Below are 25417 nucleotides of genomic sequence, written 5' to 3'. Positions count from 1 at the left end.
CCCTGGAAAAAGTAATCCGCGGTGCTGATGTTAATGCGAGAGGCACCATCCTCTTCAAGTCCACTCATGGCCTATGCTGACGCTGTTGACATTATGGGAAGAACAACTCGAGTTGTACAATCTACGTTCATCCAGATCGCCCAGGCGGCAATTGAGGCGAGGCCTTGGGCTGCACATTAAAGAAGGGAAAACGAAGTACATGATGGCAAATTGCACTGGTCAAATGAGAACAATAAAGATAGGAGACTAGAACCTATCTAAGATCAAAAATCACAACCGATAACAGCCATGACAATGAAATCCGCACACGGTTGTTGGCACCCAACAGAACCTAGTTCAACTTTAACACAAGATATTTCACTCGGAACGTCTGACCATAGGGCGAAAACTCGTACTCTACAAGACAATGATCTCGCTATTTTTCATGTATTCCTGGAAGACCTGGGTTTTTAGCAAGAAAAATTGTGAACTCTTGGCCGCGTTCAAGAGAAGAATTCACAGAAAAATGATTGTCAGACGAAATTTCTGAGAAATACGACAACCGTTTGGCAACCGTTTGGTTGTGGATAAAATCCGCCTGAATAAGTTGTGGGAAGTCTATGAGGGCAATATCTATGGTAAGAAATGAAAATGTGGCAAACTCTGCCTCGGATGGAGCGAAGGCATAGGCTAGGACGCCAAAACGATTTTAGAGATATCGAATTGATGGACCTCAGCGCAAAACCGTAATGATTGCAATTCCTTGCTAAGGCAGGTCTAGACCTTATACCGGTTGTTGAAGATGATTCTCTTCGAAATTTCATTCTGAGGATATGGTTAAATTTTCAAGTGAAACTATTCAAAATTGCTGCGTTTAAAGACGCTATTGTTATCGAAACCCCCCTCAAGGCGTCAGAGGAGGAACTCAAAATTTCATCGAAAAATAATAACAAAATAAGAAAACAATATTTAGAAAATTCTGTAGTGGTTTTACCCCCTAATCATTGAACCTTGTTACCTAGTTTTTTCTGTTACTATCATGCTGCACTTACCTGAGCCCACTGTTTTCATTCACCCAGTAGCCTCTAAACCTTTCTTCATTCCTATTTTTTTCGTATCTTAGCGTATTTGACTAAACAGAACTAATCAGAAGAATTAATAGTGAGCGGTTCAACCATCATTACAAAAATTAATTAATGTGGATGATGGGCAAACTATATTTTCTTTAGTTTAAATACAAAGGCTAGGACATGTGAGCTCATTTAAATCTTACTTTGAAAAGCGTGTCCACCAAAAGTAGAAAGCAAGAGTAATTTCGCATAAATTTCAAAATTTCGCGCGAACAGAAAACATAGAAAAACTTTCATACTGACCCCTACTAAATTCCCTTTCTATCAAAAAACTCTCAAAAGTTAAAAGAATTTCTCTTAGAACAGTTGCATGAGAGAAATGAAAATGCATCGGGCTCAAAGGGGTTGTCCAAGGCCTTAGCGAGGATCGAATGTCTTCCCAAGTATTTAAAGCGAAGGAGCCCCCAAGCAAACATCACTGGTAGCAACCTTACTTCCATCGCTGGAGATCGGATCAATAAAAGTGCATTCATTCTTGCAAAACTGCATGTCAGCTGAATATTTGGTAGTCGTCTGCCCACTTCACATGGATTGCACTCTCAACCCATCCACTCTCTTCACCTAAATGCACCCGCTCTCTTCCACTATTCTGTAAATCGAACAGCTGTTCCTGTCACTGGCTCTTCTAATTCCATATGTTGCGGTTGTTTGCCGAAATGTTCCGACATCCAATGCTCGTCTTTGTGTTGGTGTAATTACTTCGGCCGACGGCACAATCGGCATCCGCCATATTTCGTCCAGAGATTATCAGTCCCCGGTGCAATTTACAATTCATTTCGCCTAATTACAGTGTTTTTATCGCGTTTTAATGCAATTTATTGCTTCTGCTTTGTGTGAACTGAAGTGAAGATTCGAATGAAATAGTCAAATTGCGAGCAGTGTAAGTGAAATACCGAGAAATCCCGAGGAAAACCCATTGATAATTTTGTTTTATTCAAGAAAACCGAAAAGTGTGTGGTTCTTTTTTTCGTATGTAGTTCTTAGTTTTAGACCTTTTTTAGTCGGATCGGAGGAAGGAAAGTGAGGAACAACACAACTACATGTACAGTGATTTCGATACTCGATTCTCTTGAGTGCGTGCATGGGAGTAGCTTGATGGTGTTGTATACGTATAAATTGTCAAAATTCGTAGTGTGTGTGGTGTTTGATTCTGTTGGAGCTGACCAGGGGAAGAGCGGTCGCGGGAATGGAATAACCATGTCGTGAGTGAATTTGCAAAACGTGTGAAAATTATCGTAAAATCGTAAGAGAACGGCAGACAAGAAACAAAAACTGCTTGAGATCTTGGGCTTCAATGGCCGTTGATGTGGATAGTTCCTGCAGGTCGTGAACTATTTGATTGCATGCAGCGGAAAATACAGCGCAAACCAGAGACCGGTATTGTACAAGGGTCGGTCACCCGGCATTTTTTTAATCGGAAAACTGGTCGCGGATTTGATCTACGATTCTCCTGCAAGTGTGCTTTCTTGATGAGGATTGGCTGCATTGTGAACCAGAACTTGTCCATTTACGTAGACTTGAATTACATATGTCGCGGATCACGCGTGGATTGCAGTTCGACTTCACAAAATTTCATTTGTGGTGATATTGTCCTTATACGGAATTAGGGAGATCGACAGGGCGGAATACCCCGCGATTCGTGGCACCTCGTTGAGCGGAAGGACATCGATGGTAATTTTCCATCGGCGGTGGCATGTTGAATCGTCTTTGTGGTTCTCGTGCGGTTGCTTGGTTGTTTCGTGCTTGTAATTTTTAAACGTTTCGTTACTTATGCATGGAAGATTCCGAAATTAAATTGATGGATGAGCAATGAGACGGTGAGTGCCTCCCTGAAATAAACAGATATTGACGACATACATAGCATTGGAGGGGTTAGTTAGTCACTCTTAGAACTATCCATTCACGTCGTTAGAAAAGATACAGAAGTCGAAGCAGGCCAGAAGCTGACAACTGAATAAATAAATTTACACTCGGGGCAATAATAAAGTCCAAAGCTTGAAAGAAGGTTGAAAAGGACGAAATAAATGTAAGAAGCAATACTACGTGAAATACATTTGACTGACAGGCGTTAGAGTTTGTTGTTTTATCTTTGAGAAAGGGAGGGAGCAGAATAAGGAGTTAGTTGGTTCCCGAAATACAGTTATTTTGAGCACAAATACGGTTTCGATGGCCTCACGATTTAATGGTAAAATGCCCCGAAATAAGACTCAAGATAATAAGTAAAAATTTACGATATCTCCTTTCGTTTTCAAAATGTCGAAGCTTGAAGTTTTCGAATTGGCCCATAGCCAAAACATATACAGTGAACAAAGGTGAAATCTGGTCACCGTCGTACGAAATACATAAGTTTTCAGAAAGGGGGTAAAAAAAATATGTGTTTTTTTACAAGAACGTTACGTTGGATACAATGCGAAAAGAAACAACGAAACAAAAAAATAAAACCGCCTAAGGGCGAAAAAAAAAGGAAATTTATTTTCGTATGCAATCCGGACAGTGCCAAAACATCGTAATAATGATACTAAAAACTGAAAAAAGGATTATTACTTCGTATGGAGACTTTTAATAGCATTCCTTCACTAGCCAGTCGCATGGATTCGAAAAAAAAAACCTCGTATATATTCGGCTGGAATTTCCCTACATTATTCGAGAAGACGTTCCAGCAAGTATTTTTGGCTCGAAATAGGACCTTCCCGAAGCCTTCCATTGACATAATCCCGCAGCTTCGGACAATTGAACACTACCAGAAGCTGGTTTTTCACGGTTATGTTTCAGGTCACTGTTTTGGCGTATCTTGAATGTTTTATAAATACCTAATTTTTCTGCCCTGGCATGCACAAATACATTACCCGCACCGTCCACCCTAACATAGCACTTCCCACTTTACTGTCATTTTCAGATTTTTCGGCTACTGTTTGTTAGGCTTTCTCTACGCTTTTACTTTCCATTGCAGGAAAGTACGTCAACAAGGGGTGCATCATGATAATCCCCAAAACATCTGATCTTCAAAAAGAGAGTTCTGAACAACCTGAATCTGCTTTAGTTGACTAGCAGTTTTATTCCGTGCGATACGTGAAATGCATGACGAGGGAAGTGCTATGGTAGGGTGGCAGTTACGGCGCGGCTGGTGGAGAGGAATATGTATGCGTTGCGTAATCGACTCCACATTATCCTTTCCCCAGCTAATACTGGCTTTCAGTGAGAAAACCCGAAACCAGGGGCCAGGATCGAATCTCACGCGCTGTGCACCCCCTTTTCCCAGGGTTTACCCTGGACGCGGAAACGCTCTTGGGCCTGCCGCTGACGTCAACCCTAAAGAAGTGCTCCACTCTGTTCAATACTTCACTCTTCACTACTACACTACACTCTTCAGTAGTTGAAAGGTCTGATCTGGTATCGAACACAGGATCACTGAGGAGTCTCAAATTCCTCCTATATACTAATTCGGCGGAGTTGGCGGTGTACTCTTCACGATGGGCTGTACGCGGGCCAAGTAAAACGAAAGGCAGGACGTGTGACCACGAAAAGTCATCGTGTGCCATTATAGCGGCCTCCAGTGTCCTATGCCAGTTCCAGCATCCCATTGGATTGCGGATGGTACCCAGTCGTCCGGCAGCGTTTGAAGCCCAACGCCGAGAACAGGGTAGACTTGAACTGGATTCCCTTGTTAGTAATGACTTCGGCCGGAACTTCAAAGATCCATTCCCGACAAAGGGTCTCGGCGCACGATTGTACGGAAACGTCGGCAGAAGCAATGCTTCAGGGCCGCGTGAACCTATCGATGATTGTGAGGCAATACTCTGGTGTGGGGCTCAGACGAATCTCCGCTAATCGACTCCACAATCCTATACCGTCCGAAGTTACTCAAAACCTCTTCACAATTCTCCGAGTGTAATATCATTGAGAACCTGCGGGGCATTAACTGGGTTTTAATTTTGCATACCAAAATAGAGTTTCTTCTACCACGTAATATATATATATACATGCGTATTATGTGAAAATATTAACTTGCAAGTGATATTGACGTTCAAAGTCTTGAATTTGCAAAGAAGCGACAACTTTGACCTATTCTTGGTAATACTGCGATTTTCCCGCTTGTGAACGGGACAAAGGCTGAAGAAAAAGAAGAAGAAGAAGACTACGATTTTCACCAAACTTGATAGGAACATGCTTCATGTTATAGCCTACATTGCAGGTGCCTGGTGCTATGATGAACTTAAGGGGCGCTCTGCAGCCAATTACTGAGGATTATTGTAATATAGTATTATTAACTGCATTTGAACAGATATCGGTACGGAGGGTATTTCGGAGTAGTTTCTGAGAATGGGTCCATTAAAGAAATGATCACTTTCAACCTCTACACTCCTCTCTTCTACAATAAATGTCAAAACTAAGACCGGCTCAACCGGTATCAATTTAATAACCAGTAGGTATCATACGTAGGATATGTTCTATACCTATTGCGATATACACCAATGCTACAATGAAGCGAAACGCCCAAGGTACGGTGAGCCCATATATGTACACGAAGTCCGTATGGAAACAACTTATTTTGACCTTCTTCGCTTTTCTCAGTTGTTTGTAATATGTATATGCATAGAAAGTTAACAATTCGGGTAATATGTATGTTCTCATATGCGAGTGATATTTGCGGGTTCCATTCCATGGCGTAGCCACCAACGGAGTTGTGCTCCTCCTTAATGTATGATCTATCCACTGCTACTTTCATTCACTTTGCATACGGGTGACAAGCCTTTACACCCACCAAGTTTCTCATTTGAGATTGCACGAGGCCACCGTACTCCGACTTCGCAAACAGGTGCTCACGAACGCTTGAAGCTTTTAAGTGACAGAGGTAACTGCTTTCCATGTGATACTCCCATGTGGAAACACAGAAAGAACAGTCTCAACTTGATCTTGAGGTAACTGCATTTCCAGATTTTAAGCAAGCCAGCGAAATCAAATCGAATATACAAATTGGAAGACACCTTCGATGCTCTGCAGATGCAGATAGGAAGATTGGGGTGACCCGTCAGACTGAGAATTTTGGTGTTGTTGGTGTTTATCTTCAGTTCAACTCTTGCCTCTCTTCCTAAATCCAGACCCATTTGGTGCATAACCCGGTGGGGGAGTAAACAGATGTCCTGAGCGTAGCCGAATTATTTCGGGAAAGATGTTATTGTCCATTGAATTTCTCCACCTCCTCCGGATAAAACAGCATGAAGAATGTCACCGATAACAAGAAGAAATAATACAGATTACAAGGTGCAACCATGGCGAACCTGAGATTCTTCTGAAACTTTACCTCGATGTAGCAAGCGAAATTTTACACCATCCATATGCGCAATGCTGACCACATTGCCTCCTACAGTGTACTGTAGTGTACCGTAACGGTATCGAATGAAGTGCTCTAAGACACTTCAAAGCTAATAATAATAGCTATTAGTTTCTCCGGAATTCCTCTCTTACGTAGGGCACGCCAAAAATACTTCCCGGGTCACGCTGTCGAAAGCCTGCAATTCAAGGGGATTCTGAGTGGAAACCAGCCTGCTCTGTCTCGATCAAGCTTGCTAGTTGTGCAAGGGGGAGTATCACGAGGATCATAATCAATTCTTACAATTTACCATAGATATTGCCGTTATAAGTGACCCGCGTATCGCAACCTATTAATCCTGATCCACAACCAGATGGTCGTGGTCGCTCATAGATTTCGTCGTTATGTAGGCTAGGGAATCGTCCATCGTCATGTACGGTGCCAAAAATTCTTCAGAGGATTATTCTTTCGAACGCGACTAAGGGTTCGCAATTTTTCTTGCTAAGAATTCAAGTCTCCGAGGAATAGATGAGGACTGGCGAGATTATTGTCTTGTACAGTAAGAGCTTTGACTGTATGGTGAGACTTTTCGAGCGGAAAATTTTTTGTAAGCTGAAGTAGGCTCTATTGGCTCCCAACAATCGTGCGCGGAATTCATCGGTGCAACGGTTGTCGGTTTCGATTTTCGACCCTTGATAGGAGAAATTATCAACGGTCTCAAAGTTGTAGTCTCCTATTTTTATTCTTCTCGTTGGACCAGTGCAATTTAATGTTGTCGCGTTCTTTGGAACTGACGTTGCCACCATATATTTCGTCCTGCCTTCATTGATGTGCAGCCCAAGATCTCGTGCCGCTTGCTCAACATGGGTGAAGGCAGTTTGTACGTCTCGGGTCATTCTTCCCATGATGTCGATATCGTCAGCTTAGGCCAGTAGTTGAGGATGATGCCTTTCGCATTCACCTCAGCATCACGGATCACCGCCTGAATAGCGGCTCCGTCCCTACCTCGCTGTGAAAATGTTGATATCATACCTGGGACAGGCTTCGAGGGTTCGTTCTACTGTCTCGTAGAAAGTATCCTTTTCCGACTCTGTAGTCTCCTCTATAGGGTCGTGAATGTAAATGAAATTTGCCTGGCAAGCGCAGAGTGCATAGTTCTTCTCTAGGAAACTAGTCTTTGTCCTACGTATCTTCTGCAACGCTGTTACATCCGCCCTATATTGGGTTAGGATTTCAGGTAGCTGCTTGGCAGCTTCTTCTCTGTACATGGGAAAACGCTCAAATCGTTATTCCGTTTACGTTGCCGGGTTCGTCGTTGTGTTGTCAATCCAGTCGCCCGAGGCTCCTTTTGCGGCTTCGTAATAAGTTGTTTTCCGTGTAGGGTTATCAGCCCTACCAAGCCTGGAGGAGCAATTGGTATACTTTGTCTCGTTTTTAGGTGCGGGAGATTCAGGTTCATTCTGCTCCGTCTGCAGCTTTTGGTTCAGAAAGGGCTTCCAGTGGTCACCGCGTGGAGGTGAAGATAGGCTTTGGTAGTAGAGCTGTTGCTGTTGGTTCAGCAATTGTTTCCCAGATTTTATGTTCCATCGTGGGTACCAATCCACGTTTCATCCTGGCACCTATACTACCCTTTGAGTACGCTGATACCCTTCCAATTGTCACACTCAAAATTTGCCCCTCTTTTTCGGAATCTTAACGATCATCGCCTTCTTCCACTCTCTGGTAAGGGGCTCGGATTCTCAGCATTGCATAGCGATAAATAACTCCGCGGGGAGACTTTTCAGCCCAGCGGTTTTACTCCATTTGAGTGCATTGTTGGGCAAGATGATTTCTCTTCTATTTGAAGCAACAGTCTATATCCGCATGTTACGGTATATAGTCATTTCATCCGCAAGAAGCGGAACCTCACCGGATAGCCATTGGCCGATAACCTGCGTAGCACCTTAGAAAAGAACATTTTTGATGGTTACCCAATGCTCGTCAATATTCTCAGGCGGATTACTTACATTATCGTTGCGATGCCCAAAACCATGCTCCCTAATCACATGTCCAAGTAAGGTGTTTTCAGAGCCTACCTAGGTATTCAGATCACTCACCACGATTACATGTCACCTTTAGGAAACCTTTACTGAACTGCATATAATTGCCCGTAGAAAGCATCCTTCTCCATTATATCATATGTCTCCGTTTGCGCATCCGACATCCAGCTCAACAAAGCACGTTGTACAGTTGCCGTCTGTAGTAATCCGATACTGGATTCTTGTCTGCTACCACTTGACCTTTTACAGTACAAAGCACATTGTCCCTAGAGGGAGTTCCACAATCTTAATTCGCTTAGGGCTAAACTGTCCAACTTATATCGTTTGAATTCTCGCTGGAGTTGGAGAAAGTGAGTATTCTGGGCACCCTCGATGCCGTTGTCGATGTGCGTTCGCACATTCTAGAAATTAATAATAGTTCGTTTTCGATAGCCAAAGATCTTCGGCGGGATGTGAGTCCCTATCAGAGGTGTTTTTGACGTTTTGGTAGCAGTAAAGTATCAAAATTTGCCAGTTCCTAGCCCACACATTTCTATCGCTTTACTTGGTGCTCGGAGATGGTGGTAAGTAAGCCGGGGCAGTAACCATGTCGGGTAAACCAAAACCAAGCGGCCGAGGAAAACCTCCATAGTGATGGCACCGGGAGACGCTGTATCACTGTGGTTTCTTGGCCGTGATGCAGTAGGTGAATGCTCTAAAGGCCTAATTAGGACGATGAGACCTGAGTCTGCACGCGGACTCTTCCGAAGTGCCAGTAGGTCACGAAACCTTACCAGAGGTATACTGGTGCCATGGGAACTCGGATATCTCCTGAATTCATATGTTTCAGGAGAATTCCTGTTTCAGCTCGCACGTTGCTGTTGGCTGCCTTAAGGAGGTGATTACGTTCAAGCAAACAGAGACCTTCGAGGCTTAAACATAGAGTTGCGTTTCAATACGGTTGCCGCACTTCATAGTTCGGTAGAGATTTAGATAGGTCTTGCATCCACCAGTATGAATACTGAGTTATCCACTCAGTATAGACTGGCACCGTTTCAATTTGCTCAGCGGGGCTATGATTGTGGTAACCAAATCAATCGTGTCTTAAGAAGACTGTGGGATTAAGTCCACGAGATCGAAACTCACGTAAGTCCACAAAGACGCATTCCTTTACGTCGCCTTTTACGACAAGCAGGGAAGTTGTTGAGTATATTCAGTTTCATCATCATCAACGGCGCAACAACCGGTATCCGGTCTAGGCCTGCCTTAATAAGGAACTCCAGACATCCCGGTTTTGCGCCGAGGTCCACCAATTCGATATCCCTAAAAGCTGTCTGGCGTCCTGGCCCACGCCATCGTTCCATCTTAGGCAGGGTCTGCCTCGTCTTCTTTTCCTACCATAGATATTGCCCGTATAGACTTTCCGGGTGGGATCATCTTCACCTATTGAGCCGGATTTTATCCACAACCGGACGATCATGGTATCGCTCATAGATTTCGTCATTGTGTAGGCTACGGAATCGTCCATCCTCATGTAGGGGGCCAAAAATTCTTCGGAGGATTCTTCTCTCGAACGCGGCCAAGAGTTCGCAATTTTTCTTGCTAAGAACCCAAGTTTCCGAGGAATACATGAGGACTGGCAAGATCATAGTCTTGTACAGTAAGAGCTTTGACCCTATGGTGAGACGTTTCGAGCGGAACAGTCTTTGTAAGCTGAAGTAGGCTCTGTTGGCTGACAACAACCGTGCGCGGATTTCATCATCCACCGTGTACAGTTTTACCCTGGCTATGCTATCATAGGCGGCTTTAAAGTCGATGAACAGATGGTGCAACTGTTGTCCATATTCCAACAGTTTTTCCATCGCTTGCCGCAGAGAGAAAATCTGATCTGTTGCTGATTTGCCTGGAGTGAAGCCTCTTTGGTATGGGCCAATGATGTTCTGTGCGTATGGGGCTATCCGGCCTAGCAAGATAGTGGAGAATATCTTATAGATGGTACTCAGCAACGTGATACCTCTATAATTGCTGCACTGTGTGATATCTCCCTTTTTATGTATGAGACAGATTATGCCTCGTTGCCAATCGTCAGGCATTGATTCGCTGTCCCATACCTTGAGCACAAGTTGATGAACCACTTGGTGTAACTGGTCGCCTCCATATTTAACCAATTCGGCTGTAATTCCATCGGCTCCTGGCGACTTATGATTTTTTAGCCGATGAATTGCACGGACTGTTTCTCCTAAACTTGGTGGTGGCAGTATTTGTCCGTCGTCTTCAGTTGGCGGGACCTCCAACTCGCCGATGTTCTGGTTGTTCAGTAGCTCATCAAAGTACTCAACCCATCGCTTTAATATGCCCATTCTGTCGGAAATCAGATTTCCCTCCTTGTCTCGGCAGGATGAGCATCGAGGTGTATAAGGCTTCATCCTGCTGACTTGTTGGTAAAACTTCCGCGCCTGGTGCGGTTGCTCCCTGTACTTTAATAGTTCACAGACTTGTTGGTTCTCCCAGGCTTCCTTTTTCCGTCTGTGAAGTCGCTTCTCCGCTCGACGGAGTTCGTGATAAGTCTCTGCGCGTGCCCGCGTTCTTTGAGAATGCAACATTACTCGGTATGCGGCATTCTTCCGTTCCGTTGCTAGCTTACATTCATCGTCAAACCAGCCGTTCCGACTCCTTTTGCGGCTGGGGCCAAGTATATTTGTGGCCGTATCCATGATAACGTTCTTCAGGTGGTTGTGAAGATCATTAGTTGATGCTTCATCTCCAGGTCCTCTATTCACTGCGGTTATTGCGGCATCCATTTCCCTCTTATAGGTGTCGCGGAGGGTTGTGTTGTGGATGGCTTCAGTGTTCACTCTCACCTGATTGTCAGATGGGATTCTAGGTGGTATTGTTATTCGAGTTCGGAGCACCATGCCAACGAGATAGTGATCCGAGTCTATATTGGCCCCCCTATATGTTCTGACATTCATCAAGGCTGAGAGGTGGCGGCGTTCGATCAACACGTGGTCAATTTGGTTGAAAGTGGTCCCGTCTGGAGAGGCCCACGTATGTTTGTGGACCGTTTTCCGCGCAAACCAGGTACTTCCAACAACCATTTCGTGTGACCCTGCTAATTGTATAGTCCGCAGTCCGTTATCATTTGTTTTTTCGTGTAAGCTATGGGAGCCAACGTATCGCCTGAATACGGGCTCCTTCCCTACTTGGCTGTTAAAATCCCCAAGTATGATTTTGATATCATATCTGGGACAGGCTTCGAGGGTTCTTTCTACTGCCTCGTAGAAGGTATCCTTTTCCGACTCTGCAGTCTCCTCTGTAGGGGCGTGAACGTTTATGAGGCTTATATTTCTAAACTTGCCTCAGTTTAAGGTTTTTTTTTTAAATAGATATGGCAGGAGGAATTGGTCGAGCTTTCTCCTTCTCCTTAGACTGGCTAACTTATTTCGTTGGGGTTCATCGTAGGATTTTACCAGCCAACTAACCCTCCTCTAAACGAAGCTCTCGCTGAACACCGTCTGAGAGTTTTTGCAGGAATTCACCTATATTGATACCATGATATATTAGTTGGCGCTTTTTTCTAAGACTAGGGTTGTTGTAGAACTCTCTTTGCAAACTTGGTATGCGTATATCGGAATATGGTGTTACCGCATAAGTGTGCTATGGATTATGGTCAAGTACATACATATAGTGCTTCCTAAAACTGTGTTTCCCGGCGGCTAATATCATAGATTTAAAAGAATTTATTATCGAAAACACCAGCTATATCTATTAGGGTCACAGACGGTAGAATCTCTGCCTATCTCTTTTAATCTTCAATCAGGTCTCTGGGTTTGGTTTTGTTGTAAAGTCCACTCGGAGCCGCCTCAACGTTCGTTTTTATTTCAGAACCCAAAAAGAGTGTCTTTCCGCACGGGCAAGAATGCATTTCTAGCTAAGGACTTCTAGAGGCGAATCCCTTCTGACAATTCTCCACTTTCTCACAAAATCGTCTCTTAATTTTTGCGAATTTCTATTGCATCGGATGAGTATTTCGTTGTATTCTTGTCACTGACCGCTTCTTTTGATCTATTAAATTGTTAGCGTTTCTGTTGTGCTAGCATGCGGCTCCATTAACTAAATTTAGTCTATTGGTGCTACCTTGCCAGCCCATAACTGTTCTCATAAGAGGTGGCATTCGCTTTAGGAGGCTTGCTTACAGCCACTTCGATATCGTGTTTGGTTTTAACTACTTTTTTTTCTACCCATCTCAATTTACAGGTTTGACAGTAATGCTCCCAGTTCGTGTTGTGTGGGTTTTGATATACATTTTCTGGATTATCGATGGTGAAAACTATGCAAGCTTCTCTATTATTCCTTTTGTTTTTCATTGAAATTTCTATTCCAAGTCCCCCAATCACCTCTCCTTTCCACCTCTTCTGTTAGACCTGATGTCCTAGACTGGCCACAGGACATGTTATATATTAACTTACCTCCTACGTTCAAGGTCTGGTTACATTTTCGTTCACTAGCCAATGTGCTTGGTTTAATGCTATATTCAGACCTCGGCTCTAATCAGCCTGCAATGGTAATTGCTGTTGTTGCGGCATTGCTGTGCTAAAGAATTTTCGGATCTACTTTCAGCTTTTATTAGCCGTTTGTCTGAAGGTTAACTGGGAGAAGGCATAGTGACTTCCCCAGTCCATGGTTCAAGTTTTTCCAGATGTCCTTACTTGTTTAGGCGATTTCGAATATAACCTGCTTTTGGACAGACTCACGGTCATTTTTGGGAATCATCTTCTTGCTTGTAGACATAATGAGTTGGACGCATTACCTTTACGCCTTGGCGTTACATACTCTATGATCTGAGTATATCTGCTTCTATTTATTTGCAAAAACGTCTCTTCATCAAACATCTTTGGACTTGATTTCTTCGTCCAACATGACGTTATGTTGTTCGAGTACATCATCTTCTTCTTTGCCATTACACTGAACAATATAATTTGGTTATCACTATCACTGTAATGCTTAGTAACCCGTCAGGTCATTTCTCTTTTTTCTTTTCAGAGTACTTATGAAGGTTACACCAGCGGTCGAACCTATTCTTCCCTTACGAAACCCCTAGGCGCTGTCGGTGTTTGCAAGTTTAATATCTAATGATGAAAAGCATCCAATAATATTGTCCACCCGTTATTTGATATTTGTGACCCCTTTGATAGACCATGGAATATTTATATTATAGTATCTTACAGAATCGGTCATCAAGGTCATCGTCATCACGGTGGCATTTTCTGACATCGCCGCTTTGATCGGAGAGTGAAGAGTATCAAACGATATCACACTCTCGGATCGCAGACGCATTGATTTTATAATGGGCATGGATCCACCTCCCCACACTCCATTACGGAATCCGCGGAAGGCAGATTGGGTGATGTATAAAATAGAATTGATCGCCCGAGTCACGATCCTTGGGAAGCGCATCAAATCTATTGCTGGAATTGAGAAGACCACCCAGATGATCACAATTAGCATGAGAGAAGCTTTCGAAGAAAGCTGTCCACTCAAGATGCCAAAGAAGGGTAAAACATCATGGTGGAACTCGGATTTGGCAAAACAGGGGAGAACGACAAGAATGCGCCTCAATCGTGCTCTGAAGTGTGATTCAGGCGCTAGCTGGAATCGCTATAAAGAGGCACAGAAGGCTCTAAAGAAAAGCATAAAATCGGCTAAACGATCATCATGGAGACGCTTTTGCGAAGAGACTAACTCTCTTGAGCCAACCTCAAAGCTGAAGCGGATTCTGGTTAAAGAACGTAGCCAGAAACTGGGTTATTTACGTTTACAGAACGGGAGGTACACAGAAAGCGATGAAGAAACGGCAAACCACTTGCTTGAAGTGCACTTCCCAGGTAGCATCCAAAATCTAATCTCGGGGCCAACAAGTACATACAACCCTCAACCGAGAGACTGGAATCTGGCATGCAAAGTAGTATCACTGGAGCGAGTAAAATGGGCATTTAACTCGTTCCATAGATACAAGTCTGCAGGTCCGGATGGTATCATTCCTGCGCTAGTAATAGAGGGAATGGATGCCTTGGGTCTACATATTCGGAATATTATCGCGCATGCCTAGCACACGCTTATATTCTAATTAAATGGCGTGATGTGAAGGCGTTATTCATTCCCAAACCAGAGAAACCCACCTACACGGACGCAAGAAGTTCGAAAAAGAGTACGTCTCAGGCATTCATGAACATCGAAGGTGCCTTCAATTATACCTCATTCACGGCAATTTGTGATGCGGCAAGACAGCATAGAACCGAACCGCTACTAATAATGTTGGATCCTTCACATGCTAAAGTGGAGAAAATTCCACATATCGATCGGCCAAAAGCCTATTGAAGCAGGATGTCTCAGGGGCTGCCCACAGGGAGGGGTTCTCTCTCTACTGTCATGGCTCTTGATAATGGATATCCTGCTGTGGCTCCTGGAGGACAAAAAAGTCTTCCCGCAAGCATTTGCGGACAACCTAACCGACAGTATGTGAACGCTTGAATGCAACTCTGCATGAAATCCACAGTTGGTGCCTCCGCAGTGGACTCACGGTGAACGCTAGGAAGACTGGACTAGTTATGTTCACTAGGAACGTCAGGTGAGACAGCTATACGCTACCCACTTTAGCAGGGGCGGAAATTCAGCTGGCACAAACAGTCAAGTACTAAGGAATACATTTCGACTCCAAGTTATCGTGGAAGCACCATATCCAGGAACAATATCAGAAATCCTGCAGATTGCTCTGGTGCTGTAGGAATGCGATAGACTTTCACCAAAATGGATATACTGGATGTATACATCCATAATAAAACCCATTTTGATGTATGCATGCATCGTCTGGTGGCCAAGACTAACAGTAGGAAGCTGCTAACGCAGATTCAGAGACTTGGTTGCCTAAGTATTACTGGCGCAATGAGTACTACGCCGACTGAAGCTATCCTAAATTTACCCCCCATATCCTCCCTCCCTGGAGATATATGCCATTTTATTGGGAGCAGAAGAATGTCTGTGACAAAAATGGAGGGGTCGAACCATTCGAATCTGTTCCGACAGTCCGGCGGCATTATCAGCACTAAATAGCAGCGACATATCAAGGCAGTTGGTGTGGAGTTGTCATCAGGTGCTGCTGAAACTTGGCCGAGTGAACGAAACATTCCTGATGCGGGTGCCAGGGCACTCTAACATCACTGGTAGTGAGGAGGCTGACAGACTGGCTCGCCGAGGGTCTGTATCCACAATGGTGGGGCCAGAACCAGCTCTTGGAATCCGACCATCTATTGTCAAGTCTACTCTGAAGGGTGAAATTGCAAGGATTCACGCAGCCGAGTGGAGAAATTTGGACTCTTGCCAGCAGGCGAAAATTCTTTTGAAAGAGCCTGGGGCCACTATAGCGGCACTTTTGTTGTCCCTTAAGAAGTGGGACATGAAAACCCTAGTAGGGCTTTTAACGGGACACTGCTCCTTAAACTACTATATGGAAAAGATTAGGGTGGTGGTTTCGGCTATGTGCAGCGGAGGAGACGACTCTGCACATTTTATGCAGCTACCCGGCATCCTCAGATCTCAGACGAAAACACTTTGGCAAGGTTTTCTTCAATGAAGAATCTGCAAACTCTCTGCCTATGGAGAATGTTCTCAGATCCGCTAAAGCCTGCGAACACCATAGGCGGGAAGCCATTAAATAGGCGACTTACAGGGATAGTACAATGGCCTGAGTGCTCGGAGCTGCGGCTCCCCCCGGTAAACTAAACTAAAACTATCTTACAGAATACCCACATCATATAAATATGTCTGGATAAATAGCGTAAAATTGAATTTTCAGCTATAAAGAAATGAAAAGTCGTGCAGCCTTTCATACCCAAAGCATCCAGCTTTCGGTTTCTGAATTGTCCACATTGTGGGTATTAATTCGACTTACATGGTCTGACAAGATGACCACATTTTAGGCATCCACGGTCTAAAACTAGCAGAAAGTTTCGTTGAAAACTCATTCAATCTCTGCCAGTTGCTAACAACTTGTTTGTTCAGATAGGTTGCTACTGCGTCTTTCTCTCAGATATTTGGAGTTTTCTCTAGATGTTTTCCAAAGTGGTTAGTTAAAATTTGTGTTTCGATAAATACGGCTAAAAACGATTTAGGGAATTTTTATTTATATCGGAGTTTGAGGTTCAACTATTAGTTAAGACGTAAGTTCTGTGGTAAAGATGGAAGTGGTTTACTGTAAACAATGTTACGTCTTAATTTAAAACTTTATACCTATTGCTGGATATGTTGTCACATTGCACTTTTGATGAACGCTGTTATCAACGTATTGGCTACCAGTCTCTCCGCACGCTTTCTGCTTGCACAACTCTTTTTCTCACTCATTGCCTGATCATGCCCATATTTATTGAGTTTTCGATAGAAAATCAATAAATTGGCGAAATCTCAATAGGCGAACCGAAGCCTTCTTTTCATAGTTCACACGCGCACTGCTCCTTAAAGAGCAAGGATGAGAATTAGATAGATCCCTTTACAAAGATTTCCGACTCGCGAAGAATATTGGATAGATGATGGCCGTCCACAGTACCAACGGATGTGTGCCTTTTCGCTCCTACATACTTTACCTTCGTCATCCTGTGTATCCTTTTCCAAATGGCTGCTGTTGCTACTGGCCTTCAGTTGCTCAAGTTGCTTGTTGTCGAGGCGATAGACAGGATACTTCCAGGGAGGGCAAGTATCAAGTCAAGAAGCTTTTCTACTTGACTTGCAGATGAATGATACAGAAGACATGAAATGTTCAATAGACATTCAAGTGGGAAGTGATGACCTTCGGGTGGGCTGGATTTCTTTTTGTTGCTTTGGATGGGTGTCAGTCGTTTTGGGGAGCTTGAAGGCAGATGTTTTGGGAGAAGTTTGTAATTAATACTGGGCTTTGCGTCAATTACAGGGATTATATGTAATTTAATAAATAGTGTTCTCTTATAGGATAAAAGCTAGAGGCATGTTGATGGCATTTTCTGCATAGTTAGCTCGGCCCTATATGTATGGAAGTGTTCCTAGAACTGGACGGGCTTCAAGTTTTAAATTTGGGAGCTTGTCAATCTTTTGTTCAAGCAAATTTATTAACCATAACTATCATGTAATCCCTTAATTATTATTGAACTTTTGTTAATTATGTAATTCGTTCTCATTATTTTCAGATACATATGGATCTGTTTATGAAATCAAGGGATGACTGATTGTAGACGTTATTTTGGTGGAGGTTTGTTTTGCTTCGTATATTTGTTCTTCTAAATTAAAATAAAAAAAAAAATTAGCAAAAGCAAGCTTGACTTCCATTTCATTTGTAATATTTGCGAGAAATTCTGGCGGTCGTTCTATAGCCAAAAAGAATCTATTTGCTGTCAAATTAGGGTCATAATTTTTTCTGACTTTTCAGGTGCTGCGGTTAAAATGGAACACTTCCAGCCCGCTTTGAATCCTCGCAAACAGGAATTGTTGGAAGCACGTTTCCTTGGAGCTAGGGTGAGTGAAAGACCACTTTTAAAATTTTTGATTTTAGTTGGAAATTATTTTCATGGTTGTCAGGCATACAGGCTGGGTTTAGCATAGTGGAATAATTCCAACTATTCTTTCTTTTTCTCTAATCTCACCATTTTGTTCTTACTTTACTGAGGGTAGCATAATTCGTCAAACTCCAACCCGGCTTTATCTAGGCTTGGGGCCAGTATTTTGTGTAAATTATATGTTAAGAAAAATTAAATGAAATGGAGTTTTTACTATTTAAACATAAAATCTGTCAACCACCTGACATGGTGCCATCTAGAACATGACTTCTCGCTATCTAGGGTTTAACTTGACATTATCTAGAGGCCGGTTGGGTGCTCTCTCGGGCCTTCTACTGTAAACAAAGTATTAGCAAATTAGTCAAGGCTTAACTAGTTTTCTAAACAGCTCCATAAATCTAGCTATGCCTTTACAAGGCCCGGCGATCTAACGACCAGTAATATCTCAGGTGTATTATTCAAGTTATCTGCCAACCGATCAACAAGTTACCTCTCCCATTGTTGAGCGGCAGCGAGATTATATGTATAAGTAGTCAATGTTGAACTTGGAGTCAGAGCGCTCCTATGGGAAGTGATGGATCCAACAGGCAACGGCAAATGAGCGATCATTAGATAATGACTCTTTTTGAGGCCAACGTCAACGCTTCTCTTATTACGCATTTGATTGCTCATACATTGCTGGCCATTTGATACCCAACTAATCTTATGGCAAGCTTTGTGCAGGAACAAAATGCCACCAATGAATGAAACTGTACGATTGAAATATTCCTAATTTTGGAATAGAATTTCACAGGCAGTATTCTGTCCGAAACCGGCAATAAAATGAAGGTACGCCTTGCGGTTGCTGTAAGCGTTAATCGAATACCAGGTTCACGTTTACTTCCATTAGGCTTTCCGGACTACAATAGGACAGTGCCGCAATGGTGAAGCGGGTGCTCTTCAGAGTCCAAGCATATAGCCTCACTTAACCACAAAATGTCCAATTTGTAAAGTTGGAATTCACGCAGAAAACAAGCATCCTGGGAACCTTCGTACCGTTATCGAGAAGCGTACGAACATTCCAAGGCTTGTAAGTCCGTCCTGGCGCATGGATAATTTCACCTTTATCTGAATTCGTGATCCCCACTATATTAGTAGGCTAAAGATGCAATAAATTAATAACACACTATTAAAGGCCACAACTACTCTCTCAGAGGCCATTCAGACTATTATATATATACATACATTCACTTGTCGCGCTTTAGCGAATTATGGTCAGCCAACATTACTTCTGCAAGTCTTGTTGCTTTTCGAGAGGACAAACTTTGCAGCATTTAGGCTCTGCCATTTGTCCTTATGAGAAGCAGTTTTTAATAGAGCATTAACTAATGCTACTGACGCTCCAATTTTTGACTCTGGTTCCGACATGGGAAAAATTGAACCGTATTTTGTTAGGGCAGGAGATTTAGTCATAGTGACCGGGAACCCAGAGTAATTCCATCGTATTGAGTCTATATAATAATTTCTACGTTCCTGAAGGTTTTTTGAGGTGATCAAGCGACAATCCAGCGGAATCAAGATAGCTTGATTCTTGCCGCAGATTGCGGTTGGTCTGCCCTTCAATTGCTTCTCAAACACCCACGTTGCAGCTTTTAGTATCGCATACACTTCAACCTAGACCGTTGTATATTGTTCCACGGGAAAAGCCCACCTCTCGTACCCGCTTCAGAATCCTGTCCTGCGAGATCCCGTTTCATCTTTGCCTCTAAATGTTTCTTCCAAAGAAACTTCCTATCTAAAATGATTCCCAGATATTTCCCTTCTTCGGAAAGTTGAAGAGTTCATCACTAATCGCAATCACACAGCCGCGTCACCCGTATAAGTTGTGGGCGTATATTGCCAGATTTTGCAGTTCACATAATGGTGCGTCGACCAGCCACAGAAGTGGCGATAGCACATGTCGTTGAAAGCAGGCTTTTGTTGTCAAATACCGGGTACATACACAGCAATAGTTTAAATAGTCGTCTTTACCAGGCTTCGCTATGGGCGAGTCATAAAACCAAAAATATTTCCTAGAGGATAGTTCTAGGTACTCTATGTCCTTCTTGAGCATTATTGGATTGTCTGGCCGAATCGTCCCTTTTAAGGACTTTCAAAGTTCTCCTTTCGCCTTCCAACTTCTTACCATACGCTCTAAAGTACTCTCGTGTCGGATTTTTTACGAGCTTAGTATATTCACGGTGGAAGCTACTGAATTTGAACCAGTCTTCATTTTTATTGCTTTTACAGGCGTGATTCAGAAGTCTTCTTGTCGTTGTCCTGCGTTTTCCGCGTAATAGGATAAGTGCTTCCAAAGCACCTTAAAAGGGTGTGGTTCATTGTTTTCAATTTTTTCCTTTGTTTCCTTCTTTGTATGTATTGTATTGTTCTTTCGGAATAGTCAGACGAAATTGGGTCTAAAAGTGAGACTTTGTCTAGCATCCGCCAGTCTCTCATCAACATCATTTTTTACAAATTGTTAGGTCAATTATTTTACTTGTCATTGACCCGACAAACTTTAGGCTACTTCAAACGTTCGCAATTATAAGACCACCTGAAGTGGTGAAATCAAGTAGCCTTTCTCCACATCCTTGTAATCAACTTTTTTTTCTCAACAAACATCTTGTGTTCGCTTTACAACCTAGTAAGAGTTCAAGACTTCAACACTCCATACGCTCCCAGATCCCTTAATTCTTGTATCAGTGAAAGTAACTATGGCGTTTCCTCTTGCCATTAATCATTCTAAAAAAAATTGATATTAGGATATAGGTCTGGTTTCGATTTCATTGGGTATTGGGTATTCCTACGTGCAGCAATGCGCATTTCGCAGTGCGTCGGCTAAGAGCCTTCTCGAATTCAATTCAATTCATTTATCTACATTGATTTGTTGCCTCATACTGGCATTAGATCAGTTGCGTTTACGTCATCAGCTTTCTTTTCCTGGTAGAGGCGGAAAAAAGGTCCTGACAGGAAAGATTTAATATGTAGTCCCCTCTCCTTTGTGGCTGAAGTTTTTTTCTTCTGAGCCTTCCTCTTCTGTTTTTCAGGAAGAATTAATGGAAAAACGGACAAACGAGCCGAAGTGGGATTTCCAGTTTCTCCCATTGTTGTATTCTTCTTTCTGGTTGTGCGGCATAGACACTAAGTGTAGACAGATTTCTATATAATTATAATATAATAATCGTTAGCGCGACTGTACAAGACTATGATCTTGCCACTCCTCATGTATTCCTCGGAAACTTGGATTCTTAGCAAGAAAAATTGCGAACTCTTGGCCACGTGCGAGAGAAGAATCCTCCGAAGAATTTTTGGCCCCCTACATGAGGATGGACGATTCCGTAGCCTACATAATGACGAAATCTATGAGCGATACCATGACCGTCCGGTTGTGGATAAAATCCGGCTCAATAGGTTACGGTGGGCGGGTCACTTAATCCGTATGGATGAGGATGATCCCACCCGGAAAGTCTATAAGGGCAATATCTATGGTAGAAAAGAAGACAAGGCAGACCCTGCCTAAGATGGAGCGATGGTGTAGGCCAGGACGCCAGACAGCTTTTGGGGATATCGAATTGTTGGATTTCGGCGGAAAACCGGGGTGTCTGGAGTTCCTTATTAAGGCAGGCCTAGACCGGATACCGGTTGTTGCTCCGTTGATGATGACTTCATTAAAGATCGTAGTGGTACACTACAGTACACTGTAACTAGGAAGCAATGTGGTCAGCATTGCACTTGCCCGAAATTATTACCTTGATTTGACTCAGGTACTCATTCACAGCTGAGTCGCCTGGTATCCGACATCCACAAACGATATAAATCACACTGCCACCAGTGGAATTTGAACCGCGACCTTCCGCTACGACAGTCCAGCGCTCTAACCACTTGCGTCATCCGGACATATAAATTTCTATATAGTGGATCATAAATCTGTTGGGGCGTCTAAAATCGATGCCTTTTCCGTGACTTAATTACTAAAAGTTGCGGAGTCACTGACTCTTCCATATTTATGTACTCGTATGGGGCGCTCTTAGTGTAATAGTGAACATACCCCACCACAATAAGGTGGTCTCTAAGAGATAGAATCAAAATTAGTAATTATATTGACCCATGACATAGAATTATGGTACATTATATTTACAATTACTAAAAAATTAAAGGAAGAGAAAGAAACCGATCGTCGTCCGATTATGGAAGTGTTGTTAGAAGCAGTTAGTACTTAGACGGGGGACCGAATAGAAATTTAAAATTTGATTTTGTTTTGGTTAGTTGCAGAACAGTAGTATGCTCCATAACAAACTCGTTGTGTTAATATGACTTGAAAAATAAGGGGACAAAAGGAACGGTCGTACACTCGTTTTGACTTTTGTTGAAAAGGCGGGATGTTCGGGGGATCGAAAGTGATCATTTATTTAACGGGGCCATTCTCAGAAACTGCCCAACCGAAAAATCTGAAAAAAATTAAGAGGCTGTCACTATATGGTGGCTCCGAAATACCTTTCATACCGATATCCCTTCAAATAAAGTTAATAATAGTATATTACTATAATTTTCAGTAATTGGCCTTAAGTTCATCGTAGCACTATGAAATTAGGGGAATGTAGGTTATAATATAGAGCTTGATCCTACCAAGTTTGGTGGGAATTGCACTATTACTAACAAAGTTATAATAGGTCAAAGTTGTCACTTCTTTGGAAATTCAAGATTATGAATGTTAATATCACTTGAAAATGAATATTCTCACATAATATATGCATATATTACGTGTTACTTACTAATGGGACAAATTCACACTCAAATGTCTTTATAAAAGAAATATACAAAACCTTTCATACCTGAAACGTCCAGCTTCCGGTTTCCCGATTTGTTTATTTTTTTTTTGAAGGTATTTACTCCATTTTAAAGATAATTTGTTTTTAAAAAAAATACTGCAGTTTTTTAAACCTCCACAAATTTCCATTGACATTTTTTAACAGCAGCTGCTCGTACACGAAGTTGACCTTTCATCGACATATGTATGTAGCTGCAATCGAAGATAGTTTTTTTTTGCTATACTCGCACTCCACTAAAGTCCAGCAGCAATGTTGGATAGAGGAGTATCAGATACCGAGGACATTGGTGGAGAGATCGCCTGTTGCAAAGTAAAGGCCGTTCACCAGAAACATGTCACCAAACATCTATTCACCGAAGACTCATGAAATAATTGAAAACTTTTTGAATGTTCTATTTCCGACGAGGCTCACTTCTCATAAAGTCTAATTATATATAAAGTGTATCTAAAAATTCATTGAATATAGTCACACCATGTGGGTAATATCTAGTTGTTCATTGAATGTACTGCGGCCTAAAGAAACCATCCCACTCGACGTTTACAAAGACTCAGATGGAGCAAGCAAGTAGGGTACATTCGTTCGAATTTGATTCTGGTGTTACTCGGCTAGTTGTGGTTTAGTGGGTTCTGCATCACCATATTATGCCTAACACATAGAAACAGATAAAAATATCTTAATTATACAAAATGCCACTTTCAAATTCTGCCTTATAACAGAAAGAATGAGTGAATAGATGGTATTTATACATATAGACCGATATATCGAATAATGGAACATATGTGAAGATATAAATAGAAATATTTGTCTATAGATACAAATAGAGAATATTTCTCTGGAAAATGAGCATAAGAGGAGAATTCAGGGAGAGCTAGTTTTCGAAATGGTTTAAACAAATCTTCGAGGGTAACCATGGCAATGATGACGTGAATCGTATGGTTATCCACCCTCTTCACGGGCATATTCTTGTACATCCCTGTCGGCTTTATATTTTAATGTATTCAATTTGATGGAATTTTCCTCGAATTTCAGTAAATGTACACACATCATGTAGCTATAGGATTTGTTCCTATCCAGTGACTTTTATCACAGTCGAAGGCAAAAAGTGTGGGCAGAATCACGTAATCCGCTTATGAATGTGTTAATATAAATATTTGCATATCAAATTAGAGTGATCGCATCTAATTCACTTTCATTTGTTCTGTTTTTAATCGCTGTCTCCTACGACGTATGTTTTATAGGCTCGTATTTGAAACACTTATTTTAGGTGTTCTAATTTTGAGATTACTCATACAAACTAAATTTAGGGAATGCGAATAATTTTCAATTCTAACTTAGTCCAGGTATAGATTTAGGTGGTGAAACGAAACATAATCTTTGATCGATGTTAAATAGGGTAGTTTTTTAAATGTTCACAAGAGGCTTTTGTTGACAAATCAACTGACCTGTGTCTAGCACTACGATTCACCGTGATCAGTGATGGGGCAGCCGGTATTTGAATTTTGAAAGTCTGCTCTTAGAACTTTACATTTCTTGACACAAAAGTCGTCAATTTCAATATTGACCGAGGAGCAAATCCCATCTACTGGTTTTAAACCGACCTGTAATGATTCAGTGCAAAATATTTTACTCATTTGTTTACATTAAATGATTCGTTCGCTGCAATAGCTGGGTTGTCCAAACTTTAGCATTGCTTCCTTGAGCAGACGTAACGATCCGGTAGTGTTAAGATCCGACGTAATGTCGAGTACAGGGTCGCTGGGGAGTCTCAGGTTCTCCCTATATAATAGCTCTCCGGGACTTGCAACAAATTCGCGATTGGTTGTCCGGAGGGCAAGTAGAACGTGTGGCAGGACTTGCGACCTAGAAGATTCGTCGTGAACCATTATAGCGACCCTCAGCGTGCTGTGCCATCTTTCAAGCATCCCATTGGACTGCCATCTTTCAAACATCCCATCGAAAGCCGAGGAGTTTGCCTAACTCCGAGGAAAGGGGAGGACTCCAACTGCATTCCCTGCTTGGTGATATTAACATATCGTGCACGAAAACCACTCTCCACCCTGGACATTAACAAAAGAGACTGTGATTGCCGCAAAATTAATAGTGGCGGGTATCTTAACCTCGGCAACAGGTGACAAAACGTCAGCAACGTTATCTTTTGCAGACCCGTGTTGAATGTCGAAAGTGAACTTACTGATAAAACTCAGGTGCCTGAGTTGAAGAGAAGACGCTTTGGTTTGCTTCTTTTTCAAGGCAAAAGTGAGTGGCTTATGATTCATGAATACTGTGAATTGCCTGCCTTTAAAGGGATTACCAGAAGTATTTATTTGCGAGTTATCCGGCTAATAACTCACGATTGCAAATGCTATAGTTCATTTGAACGGAGTTCAACTACTTAGAAAAAAAGCACAACGGCTTTCAGATGTAATTCACCTTTTGGTGAAGGGCAAGTCCTACGGCGTTGTCTGAGGCATCGATAAATACGGCCAGGAGTGCATCTTGCTGAGGGAATGTCAGATGAGTAGCTTACATCAGCTGTTGCTTGGTGGTCTTAAAC

General features: G+C 42.4%; 1 protein-coding gene across 2 annotated transcripts in view; it reads left to right on the top strand.

Moving 5' to 3' along the window:
* The first annotated feature begins 1779 nt into the window (after nt 1-1779).
* Nucleotides 1780-25417, top strand: part of LOC119658227 (serine/threonine-protein kinase tousled-like 2) — a 197704-nt gene continuing 174066 nt past the window's right edge. The window contains exons 1-3 of one of the 2 annotated variants that reach the window (XM_038065495.1): nt 1780-2311; nt 17651-17712; nt 17890-17975. In XM_038065495.1, the coding sequence (XP_037921423.1) occupies nt 17682-17712; nt 17890-17975 (117 nt within the window). In that variant the 5' untranslated portion in view covers nt 1780-2311; nt 17651-17681. Of the gene's footprint in view, nt 2927-17650; nt 17713-17889; nt 17976-25417 lie in introns of both variants that reach the window. The other variant, XM_038065494.1, reaches the window with a different exon arrangement.

This window comes from Hermetia illucens, chromosome 5 (assembly GCF_905115235.1).
Source record: "Hermetia illucens chromosome 5, iHerIll2.2.curated.20191125, whole genome shotgun sequence".
Taxonomy (NCBI): Eukaryota; Metazoa; Arthropoda; class Insecta; order Diptera; family Stratiomyidae; genus Hermetia; species Hermetia illucens.
Note: the sequence above shows the minus strand (reverse complement) of the source record. Positions and strands in the feature narration are given on the sequence as shown.